General features: G+C 43.1%; 1 protein-coding gene across 1 annotated transcript; it reads left to right on the top strand.

The window, feature by feature from the left end:
* Positions 1 to 781: 781 nt before the first annotated feature.
* Positions 782 to 4,987, top strand: LOC149181753 (uncharacterized). The gene is made up of 2 exons (XM_089414309.1): positions 782 to 2,418; positions 2,854 to 4,987. The coding sequence occupies exons 1-2, from the start codon at positions 782 to 784 to the stop codon at positions 4,985 to 4,987; spliced, it is 3,771 nt and encodes a 1,256-aa protein (XP_089270435.1).
* The last annotated feature ends 7,230 nt before the right edge of the window (positions 4,988 to 12,217 follow it).

Genomic DNA, 12,217 nt, shown 5'->3' with positions numbered 1-12,217 from the left:
CAGCCATGCTTTGAGGAATAGCTTTGAAATTCTAGCTCAGACCTCAGAAGAGCAAATCCAGTTCTCCAAGCCCAGCTCTGCTCCCCCTTCCTCCTCCTCCCAGCCTCCTCTCTCAGCCTCCCACTCTGATCATCAAACCCCCAAAGTTGCACTGACAAACCCCAAGGAAGGTCGAAAGGAACCGGCAGAAAAAGACAATGAAATGGACGTAGATGGAACTCCAAACCCCCTCCAAAGCTTAGATATTTCCACTGAAGGAAACAGCCAGGTGCAACAGATGGATGAAGAACCAGAAAGTATAGATCTGAATGGACTAGACATTTTAGAACTAGAAGTAGCATGCAAAAAGAAGGCTTTCGACAGTATCCCTGAGCTTCAGCTCAACAAACTGGAAGTGGTCATCTCAAGGGCTTATCAGCAGCAACAACTAGGCATCCAGCCAGGAAGTCTATGGGATGGAGGCCTTCCCCCAAAAGACTCCAAAAAGAGGGGAAGAAAAACTGATCTCCAGCGAACAATAGCGGTAGGAAAAATGCTGGTGGACTCAAGCAGGTATGTTAAATTGACGAAGAACTATAAACCCTCTACTAATAGTGAATCATGAAGCTCATCTCATGGAACCTAAGGGGGCTCAACAGCCCAGGAAAACGTAGAATGCTAAAAAACATGATAAAAATGGAAAAGCCGCAACTATGCTTTCTCCAGGAAACCAAGTGTAACAGCTCTACACTAGGCAGTATCCTCTCTAAAGCATGGCCAGGTTGTCAATCGGTGGCAGTGGATGCATCTGGAGCATCAGGGGGGCTTGCCATTGCATGGAACACACAAGCGCTTACTCTCTCTAAATTCCACGCCGCTCACCACCTCATCCAGGCTTGCCATTGCATGGAACACACAAGCGTTTACTCTCTCTGAATTCCACGCCTCTCACCACCTCATCCAGGCTGCCTTCCACATTTTAGGCACCAATATTCATGGAAACCTCTCAAATGTCTATTTCCCACAGGAAGCAGGAAACAAAATAGCTCTTCTCAACACCATAGAAGCTCTGAACAACAATAGGAGGCATCCTCTTTGGATTATTGGAGGGGATTTCAACATGATCACTAAGTTGGAGGAAAAGATTTGGGGAAGAAACAGATTGGAACAGGAAAACACCCATTTCAAAGACTTCATCCAGAACACCTCTCTTATAGATTTACATTTCTGCAATGGCATTTTCACTTGGAGCAATCGAAGAGCAAGAAAGCATCAAATCGCTTCCAAATTGGATCGTTTCCTCATATCAGATAATTCGGTTCACTTAGGAGGAGACATCACAGCTGCCATTCTTCCCCACTCAGGCTCGGATCACTGGCCAATTGCCCTCCAGTGGCAACGACCAGGCAACTCCATCAGAAGACCCTTTCGCTTCGAAGAGTTCTGGCTCACTCATCCATCTTTCAAAGACTTTGTAAAAACAACTTGGACAACCTTCACTCCGCCTGAAGGCTCCAAGATGTTCCAGTTCCAACAGAAACTCAAATACTTAAAAAGCCATCTAAAGCGGTGGAACAGTGAGACCTTTGGAGACATCTTCAAGGCGCAACATAACTTAAATAAGGAAATGGCAGAACTCCAACAAAAAATAAGCACAGAGGGTCACACTGAGGGGACCCTAGAGCAGGAGCAGCGCATCCACAACCAGCTGGAGGAGAGGAGAAGGCAGGAGGAGATATACTGGAAGCAAAAATCCAGGATCAGATGGCTGAAAGAGGGCGAACGAAACACCAAATTCTTCCATCGAACCACGGTTCAACGAAGAATGCACAATAACATCCCTTTCATTCAAAAACAAGGAGGGGCAAAAGCAGAACAACATGAGGAAATTGAGGAGGAGTTCCTTCATCACTTCAAGCAAGTTCATCTAGAGCCCGATGCAGACAGGCGACCTGCTATAGATAGAATTACACATAATGTGCCAAAGTTAATCACGGAGGAACATAATGAACTTCTCCTCCACCCTATCCTTATTCAGGAGGTGGATACGGCCATGTCACAGCTCAAGGATGGAAAAGCCCCTGGCTCGGACGGCTTCACCACAACTTTCTTTCACGCGTTCTGGGAGCTGATAAAAGAGGAGGTATGGCAAGTTGTAGAGGAGTCGAGAGCTCTGCATTGGCTGCTTCCCTCACTCAATTCTACTTTCATTGCCCTTATACCAAAAGAGGCGGATTCAATCACCCCGGACAAATTCAGGCCGATTGCTCTCTGCAATGTCATATACAAAGTCATCTCCAAAGTAATCGCCAACAGGTTAAAGCCCCTCTTGCCACTGCTCATCTCTCCGGAACAATCGGGATATGTGGAGGGGAGACAGATAATGGATGGCATTATCCTCTCGCATGAGATCATCCCTCAAGCAGTCCAAACAGGCAGGTATGATTCTAAAACTTGATCTTTCAAAAGCTTTTGATAAGCTCAGCTGGACCTACATACAGCAAATGCTAATTGCCTTTGGATTCTACCCATGTGGATCCGATGGATCATGAGTCTCATTTCCTCCTCTTTCTTCTCCATTCTTGTGAACGAGATCCCTTCACGCCCCTTCAAACCATCCCGTGGAATCAGGCAAGGTGATCCCCTCTCCCCTTTCCTCTTTGTTTTAATTGCAGAAGGCTTAGGACGTCACATTAAACAAGCCCTCCTCTCTCAACGGCTCAAAGGTCTCTCCATCCACCACTCCCCAGCCATATCCCATTAGCAGTTTGTTGATGACACCATGCTCTTTGGCTACCCTTCTGTCCAAGAAGCCTCCTGCTTTAAAGCCCTGCTCAATGACTTCTCTAAAGCCTCCGGAACTAGCATCAATAGCTGCAAATCGCAGATCTTTTTCTTTCACACCTCTTCGGTCGTTAAGACAGTTGTTGCTCGAATCTTGGGTTTCCCCATTGCATCTCTCCCCTCTCAATACCTTGGAGCCCCCCTTTCTGCCTCAGCCATCAAGCACTCCTCCTGGCGTTCTCTCATTGAGAAGCTCGAATCCCGTCTCAACCTCTGGACGCACAGAGCTCTGAACTTGGCCAGTCGTGTAGTGCTCATAAAGTCAGTTCTTCAGGCAATGCCGCTATACTTATTCTCAATCCTAGCGGCGCCAAAATGGGTTCTAAAAAGAATTAGGGCTCTTCAGCGAGGTTTCCTATGGGGAAACACGGCAACAAATCGCAAATGGGCCCTGGTAAAATGGACCACTGTTTGCACGCCCAAAGAAAAAGGGGGCATTGGTCTTAGAGACCCTGAGCATAGCAACACTATCATGAGCGCAAAAATCTGGTGGCAATGGCTCTCTAACCCAGAAAAACCTTGGGCCACAATCTGGACGGCCAAATACGCCAATCACAGACCCCAGGAGGAGCTCATCAGGTTCACTCCCAATGACAAAGGCTCGCTAATTTGGAATGCGGCCAAACAACACTTCCAGCTGATACAGCAGCATAGTTTCTGGGAAGTAAGAAATGGCAGAACTGCACGATTCTGGACAGATGCTTGGAACCAAATGCCACAGCTCAGTCGTATTCTTAATCCACCTCCGAACTTCATTGGGGAGGAGCAGCAGCAAGATAAGATTCGGCATTATTGGACCCAGGAGACAGAGCAAGGCTTCAGGAAATGGAAACAAGGTAACCAGTTAATCACAACTGAAAATCACCAAATCGTTGAGGAGCTGGAAAGGGAGCTGCGTAAAAGAAGCATCAGACTTGACGAAGGCAGAGACATTCTACGATGGGGGTATCAGCCCAAAGGAGCCTTCACCACATCTGAGGCCTACAAAATCATAAGCAATAACCCTGCTCCCCCTGACCCAATTTGGAGCAAAATCTGGGGGTTAGGATCATGGCCCAAAGTCTCCTACTTCCTTTGGTTGGTGGGACATCAGAGAATCCTCACATGGGATAAACTCAGGCGCAGAAATTTTCATGGCCCCTCCATCTGTTTTAATTGCAATTCCCATGAGGAAACTCTCCAACACCTCCTGGACTCCTGCCCCTTAGCCAATCAACTATGGGAAAAGGCTAGCTTTAGATGTCAAAGAAGATGCAAACTTGAGGACGACATCACCAACTCTTTACGTCATTGGCAACAGAATCCTTACAAAAGTGAAATTCTCAACCATTTATGGAACATAATCCCCGGGTTCCTCCTATGGAGCATATGGAAGGAAAGGAACAAACGCATATTCAAAGATCAGCGATCTTCGATAGATAGTATCTGGAGTACGCTTTGTGGGAATCTCAAAGAGACGTTGTTGCTCCGCTCATGGACTGAGAAGGACTTTCCGACTCTAGACAATGAGAAAGCCATTTTAGAAAACTGGCAAATGCATCTTCCTCAAGGACTTCACAATAATAGCCCTTCTAATGGCAGCAACCTTAAAAAAGTCTCCTGGACTGCCCCCCCAAAGCATACCTTCAAGCTCAACTTTGATGGGGCCTCAAAAGGAAATCCTGGAATTGCAGGCTTTGGCGGAATTGTAAGGAATCACGAAGGCACACCCCTACTGCTCTACTTTGGGAACATCGGGTGGGATACCAATAACTCGGCTGAGTTAGAGGGACTCTGGCAAGGACTCCTTCTCGCATGGAAACACAATTTCCAACCCCTGGAAGTGGAAGGAGACTCCCAGATTCTTATAAATATGGCCAAGCATCTCCTAAATGGATCTCATGCAAGGAAAATAGCTACCAGTTGGAGGCTCGAAGCGAGATTGGAAGCCTTAGAGCAAGCGCTCCACAGCAACAGGGCCATCACCTTTAATCACATAAAAAGGGAAGGCAACAAGGTCGCTGACCTCCTGGCCAATATAGGGGTGGAAAATGAGAATACTCTACTCACAGGGAAACTGGATATCATATCAAATCATGATCAAGCACAGGAATGCACTCGTCTGGTCCAAAGAGATGCGGCTCCCCCGGATGCGGGTGACAGCTTGGATGGGACGCGCGTTTAATTGCGGCCACATGCCAGCCATGCGCCGTCGCAAGGGAAACACATGGGCGCAGGCCTGTCTTTGGCCGCGCGGGAATGAAATGTTTGTTATTCTCCAGAAGCGCTTAAATGCTCTGTCCGGCACTTCAGCTCGCATGGAGGTCGCAGTAATGGCGGATGGGTTTCGAGGTGGAGGCAGCTATGTCAAAAGCAATGGGGGGTTGGATCTCACTGCGCCGGTTCAGGGTATGTTCATGGTTCTTCCCCAGGGTATGTTTATGCAACCCCTGGAGCTGCGAGCAGCTCCAAGAGGCTATCTTTCCGTCTGGGTCAATTCACCGTCGGTTTGTGGTATCCCCTGGTCTGGTTTGTTCCTCAATTACGCGCTGTGTATTTTCCATTCGGACCCTGCAATTATGGTCAGGCCTAGACAACGTATGCTCAGCCGTCGCGGCACCTCCCGTGGGGGGTCTTCTCGCCCTCCTGCAGAAGCTTCCTATCCCCATTGTTGTCGTTGCAATTGTCATCGTTCCCTTGATGCCAACCCCCTTCAGTCCAGTCAATTCCTGGACTCAAGTGCTCCTGATTCTGCTTCCACGCCCGCCTTCGGCTCTGCCATTTTCAACTTCAATAGTTCTATGAACTGCCCCCGGATCAGTGCCCATGTCTCGGTTCTCTTCATCGAAGCCTCCCAGGATGGCAGCGACTCTCAAGATGATCGCGGGAAGCAGCCTGCTGACAGTTCAGAGACAGTCATGGAAACGCCTGCGGCTACACCAGAGGATGTCTCAAATCGCCCTTTGGCTCAGAAGGAGATGATCAGCAAAGGCGAAGACGTCAACATGGAAACTGCTCCCACTGCAACGGAGGTGGAGGAATACGGGTGGTGTCGGGTGGTTGAGGAGGAACCGGACGAATAGCAGCGCCATCGTTCCAGGTCTCTGCGGCACTTTTGTTTAGCCTTTCGACCTCTCCCGCTGCTCTGATTATTTTTTTTGGTCTCAAGTTTTTGTTATGTCGGCAAACTATCTTTGTGTGGGTCTTGGGTAACGGGTTCTTGTTTTATGGTTGGGATGTGTCTGTTTTCCCCTGCGCAGGATTATCCTGATATGTTGTTGGCGCCCCTGCGAGGGCTGGTTTATTTTTGGTCTGGTTAAGTCCTCGGACACTGCAGTCTCAGTTGTTCCAAGCTGCCATTACAGGCAACTGGTTCTTTCTGTCTTGAAATGATGTAACTGAATTCTGTTTATGTATATAATAGATTAGTTTTAACTAGAAAAAATATATATATATTCCTCGACATTGTCTTGTCCTGAAGATGAATTGTCAATGGGCAGGTTCAAAACGTTAACCTCGAAATGGATCTAATTATGGATAATCCAAAAGAATTCAATATCAACACCTAGAGCATTAGGGAGGGGCCCCCTGTAGGTCAAGCCATGTACCACATAAGCATTCACAATCCTACAACCCAGCCTTATCCCAAATGTCAAATAAATGCTCAAGATATCAATAGCCCCATCACTAAGTAGTTAGACAAATTCACGGGCTTCAAAACAAGTTGGAGATGACCACATGGTCAGCAAAATGAGATGTCATGTCCTCCTATGGGCAATAAAATCCCTAGCATACCCCTAGTCATTTGCAACTTGACCAAGCCCCAAGAAGATAAGAATGATGGATGGGTGCCTTTGATTGTCAATAAGCCACCTCAAACAACTAGTTTCCCCTAAGCCTAAGGATGATGACCACCCAACTCTTGCAATAGCAGCTATTTTATTTCCTTGCACATTTATGACCTTATGCATGTTTTAGATGCACCCTTCTAGCCAAACTTAAATAAATTTTATGGTGTATCCTTCAATTGCCTTAGGCCAGTGATTAAGAAGTTGCAACTTTATACTGTTCAGGATTTTGCATTAATACTCCATCTTAGTTTCTAATGTTTCATCTTTCAAGTAGTTTGCTTTAATTGCCTCTTTATGACTCTGTAGCAGTGACCTTTACTGTCACCTAATTTATTCGTACAATGCTTCATGTAGCTTTGTTTATCTAATAGAAAGATTTTACCAAAAAAAAATACTTCATAGCAAAGCATAACTTCTACCACTTTCCAGTATTTGACACAAAAAAGAACAAATAACAAAGACTATCATAGAGTCCAGTCATTACAGAATTAGCACCCCAACAACTCTACCTGCTTTACAATGAGTAAGGTCTTCAAAAAGCACTGGATAGATCAACCAAAGAAAAATAGGGCATAAAGGGAATAACTAAAGTTAACCTCTTCAACAAGTAAAAAAAATTGAAAACAATTAAGTTAGAAACAATGCACACATTACAAACCATCAATGCTTACATGTAGCTAGATCATAAAATAAAATTTGCTCTTCCCAATCCAATTATGAAGGAATTGGCTAATTCATCAAAAGAAAATCAGAATTAGGAGGTGTTACGCCTCAAGTCAGTAGGGATACATAAAAAAAATTTGCAGTATATTTCCCCACCATTGTAAACTCAAGGTCACAAGTCAAAAGCCTTGTGAAAACAATGTGAGGCCCTATATTAGGTGTCCTAGGACCTAGACTTGTTTGGTCAATCATGGCCGGCCTCTTTGGGTTCATCTTTGGTTCCTTTCGTCTTGAACATGAATGGAGGGCCTAGGATGGTCTTATATGAGGACTAAGGGTTCTAGAGGAGCCTTCTTTTTTAGGGATGATCAATAATGTATGGGCCAATCCAACATGCATCAAGGTGCACCTATGTCTTAACACATGGTTATGGGTCTATCGAGGATGTAGGTGGCATCAGATTTGGTGCAATATCCCTCGAACAATTCTCATACATGGTAGTGTCACAAAGACAACTTTTCACATTTCCTAAGGCAATTCACGTTTCCCAATGCAAATGGTCCCAGATTTCAAAAATTCAACTTGGTCTCATATTGTTTAGCTTAATGAGAGGATAACATGCCACGTAAAACTTTTCCAAAGAGAGAAGGAAGTGGCAAGTTACAACTGGTCAAACGTGGTCAAACAAATACACCAATTTTCAAGTTGGAGATCGGGGTCAATATTGGATAGTTTTGGGCATGCATTACGTTAGAAGTGGTCTAAGAAGAAGACAAACAAAACCCAAGTCTCAGACTCCTATGATTCCTTAGGGCATTAGAGAACCAACACAGGGGATGACATGGACAAGGTAGATATGATGTGGCAATGCAGGGCAAGATATAGAAAAATGGAAAACGACCCAGTTCAAATAAGGGAAGGATACAATAACCCTAAGTGTCAGAATTGGATATCTAGAGCACAGGTGGCTCAATGAAGTTTACTCGACAAGGAAAGTCAAGTGAACTAGTTGTTTGGTGAGTAAACTAGCCATTGGAAGGGTCTAACTAGTCGTTGGAGGTATCTTTGACAAGGAAGTTAGAGAAGGGACCATCAACTAGCTCTTATGAAGTCAAAAAAAATTGGAAGGGTCTAACTCGCCAGTGGAGGTATCTTGGACCAGGGAGTTAGAGAAGGGACCATCAACTAGTCCTTATTAAGTCAAAAAAAATCTCAAGGACCAAATCGAACCATTTCTTTGCCAATCCAAACTCTTTGTGGCCAAGTTGAGTTTCCAAAGGACATTGAAGTGGAATGTTGCAAGTCAAAGGGAACATTAGAGATCTATTGGACCATTACCAACCTTTGAACCACAAGAAAAGGGGTCACAAGCTTTCCAAGGGAATTGTGAACTAATTTGTCCCCTTTAGTGGACAAAACGCATTGTAATATAATATTTTATTAAAAAATTACTAAGTCTCCAACATGTGGATGTCTACCAAATATGATTTTAAAGGAGTCCAACTAGCCGTTAATTAGCCATTGGAAAAAAATTATAAAAGGCCAAGCTCCCCTCAAGTAAAGTTTATTGTCGTCTTCTGAGATCGGTACCATTAATTAAAGAACTCATTTGCAAACTTGTGTAATTTTCTTTTACATTCGTGGTTGGCTCCTAATATCTCTTTTCTTCTTGGTTATTTGTTATAATCATATTAATCTAAGTTATTTTCCATTTAGTAATTCCACACAAAGCCAAAGGATCAAACCATTGAGAGGCTACATAGCCACATGGTCGAGACAAACTAGGGAGAAATCTTGTTTTGTTACTTTGTTGCAGGTGGGTCATTCCAACAAGGGTTGAACCATTCTAGCAAGGAGCTTCAACTGAGAAGGGAGCTTGCATTTCACCACATACTCGAACTGTAGGTCAGAGAACATTGCGCTAGGAGCCACTCCTAGTTGGGTCTAAAGAGTACAGAATACCTTAAGTCACAAGTGGGTGCAATTTCTCTTGTAGATCAATCCCACTTCCCTAGTCAAGTGCAAAACCACCTTACAAAGGAGTGTGTTTCACAACCCAACTCTTAAGATAAGTTATGAAGGCACAAGGTAAGAATTTCCAACTACCATCTTATTCAAAAAAAACTTCAAAATTTTTATTTTTTGTTTTAGTGTAGGACATTTGGCTTGTTGGTTTTTAAGTTTTATCTCAAAACAGCAATAATTTACCTTCAATTGCTTAAAATTGAATTAAATTTTAGCCAAGGTTGTGGTGCAGTTAATTTGGATTACTTTGCATATCGTTTACCCCTGTGTATCAATTATTTTATTGCAAATTTGCACATTCAAGCAACTGTTACAAAAGAAATCTGTAAATATTTTCAAGGTTCCCTGCACAAAACATGTACCTTTTGGTATCTTGCATTTAAGACCCCGGTACTATTTTACATTGTTGATTTATCAATTTAGAGTCAAAAATATTAGCTTTTCAGTTGTTTCAATTTCATATCTATTGTTGGAATTTTTTTGGGCATAGTACCAAGTCAGACTGCATCCCAGGTCCACAAAAATACAATTTCTAACTTGCTGGAAACTGATATTTTCTATTGTCCAAAGCTTGGAAGTGATCCCCCAAGATCTATTTAGCGCCTCCATGCCCTCCCGCCTTTAGATCTGTGATCTATGAGTGCTTTAGCACTCACTGGGTGGTCCGTTAAAAGGAAACAGGGTGTTGTCCCTACAATTTACTGCAGATTCTGAGGTCTGTAGTTACAGGGTAGCAAGTTGATTTTCTCTATAACCCCTCTAACCAGTGACCCAAACTGAAAAATAACTTCTTAGCTGGTTAGTATATTTTTTCTACATCAATTTCAAGTACTTATATGCCATATTTAATGTTGTTTGGTATAGCATTTCGTTGGTTTTAGTTTTTGTCGGATACTTATAAAAAAAATCAGCAAGACAGTCCCCATAATTAACTCCCCCACCTCATTTTTTACCCCATTTAAGGCACTAGTTTTACTTGGGTTGGTTGGGGTATTGAATGAGAATCCTCCCTTATCCTTTCAGGAGGAAGTTGGGCCTAAAGGGCAAGGCTTTGGGCCAAGGGTGACAGTGGACCTTTACCCTGTGTGTTCCCATCCTAACAGGTTTGCATTGACCTTTGCAACCCTGCTCATAAGATTGATAACATTTTTGGTGCTGTTGCCAAGTAGAAGGTCAAATAATCTGGCATTCAACGACAACGTCTTGGTAAGATTGTTTCTGTTTTGTGTATTTGATGAGATTGATATTATCATTACAAGATCTCACCTGGCAACTCCGCTTCAACAAAATCTAAAGAGGTACAACACAAGAAACTTCTTTCCAAGGTAATAAATAAGCTATGTATTGGTGACTCCATTGTAGTATTTTCATTAATATTTTTCATCTTATATTTTCATTTTAGCCTCATTGCCAAGTTTTACAACTAACAAAGAGATGGAGCATTGGAGATACTTCCATGGATAGCACCATTTCTACATCTAGTTGACTTTTCAGGTATGAGGGGTTTTCCACATGGTTATAAATATAGGTCACATGACGGACCCATGTTCTGTGAATATGGGGAATCAGTTGTAAATCATATATCTGCATTTATCAAACACTGTAAGAAAGATGACTACCTCCATGAGGATGCCATGATGATGTTCTTCACAATAAGACTGGAAGGACCTGCATGGATTTGGTACAACAGCCTTGACAAAGGCATGTTTGCGTCCTTTTATAGAATTCCTGGAGGCATTTTGTGCAGGATGGGATCCATAACTCAAAAAGTTGGCTTCCATTCATCCAAGAAATAAAAGGGATATATTTGGCATAAAAAATTCTAGAAGAATGGCTCCAATCCCAAAAGGAGAACACTAATGAAGAGTCCTATCTTGTTGAGGAGGACCAAGCGGCAGAATTGAAAAAAGACAATCCTACTTGTACAAAAGAAAACGAAGAAGAATCTCCTTGTTCTCCTAGCAGGATTCAAGAAACAATTGAAAAATAGGAATATGAGGGCAGCCTTGATATTACAATAATTCAAGAACCCACCCAACCTCCTCTAGATGAAAGCACAAGTTCAACAAGAAGATACCATAGGTGGGTGGCCATCAATATCCACCTAGATGAGGGACAACGTTGGACAGTTTTGGGCATGCATTACGTTGAAAGTGGTCTACAAAAGAAGAGGAACAAACACAAGTGACAAAATCCTAAGATTCCTTGGGGCGTTAGAGAACCAGCACGAGGGCTTGATGATGTGGCCAGTGTAGGAATGAAGTGGCAACACATGGTAGGATATGAAAAGATGAAGCAAGACCCAATTCATATTAGGGCAAGTTACCACAAACCCCAAGTGTCAAAAATGTAAAATTCATCAAGTCATTGGAGACCTAGAGCATAGATGCCTAAGTCAAGTTCACTAAGCTAGGAAAGTCAAGCAAACTAGTCGCTTGATGAGTTAACTAGCCATTAGATGTATCTTAGACTGGGAAGTAAGAGAAGGATCCATCATCTAGTCCTTATGAAGTCAAAAATTATCTCAAGGACCAAATCAAGCCATTTGTTTACCAAGTCAAACTCTTTGGGACCAAATCGAGCCATTTATTTACCAAGTCAAACTCTTTGGGGCCAAATCGAGTTTCCAAAGGACATTAAAGTGGAACATTGCAAGCCAAAGGGAACATTGGGAATCTATTAGACCATTTACTAACTTGTGAGCCACAAGCAAAGAGAGTGTGAGCTTTCCAAGGGAATTGTGCACTAATTCGACCCCTTTAGTGGGAAAAAAGTATTGTAATGTAATATTTTATTGAAAATATTACTAAGTCTCCAACATTTAGATGATTAGTAAATATTTTTTAAAAGGAGTCCAACTAACCATTAAAAAAAAG

Source organism: Pinus tabuliformis, chromosome 3_2, assembly GCF_031772625.1.
Source record: "Pinus tabuliformis cultivar Carrire ecotype Pingquan chromosome 3_2, CPIR1, whole genome shotgun sequence".
In the NCBI taxonomy this organism is placed as follows: Eukaryota; Viridiplantae; Streptophyta; class Pinopsida; order Pinales; family Pinaceae; genus Pinus; species Pinus tabuliformis.
The sequence above is the reverse complement of the archived record's forward strand: the minus strand, read 5'-3'. Positions and strand labels throughout refer to the sequence as shown.

Excerpts from the sequence above, each read along its gene's own strand:
- LOC149181753 (XM_089414309.1), top strand. The coding sequence starts at position 782 with ATGCATCTGGAGCATCAGGGGGGCTTGCCATTGCATGGAACACACAAG. Across the intron at positions 2,419-2,853 it reads CAAGCAGTCCAAACAGGCAG|CTGCAAATCGCAGATCTTTT; the intron begins GTATGATTCTAA and ends TAGCATCAATAG.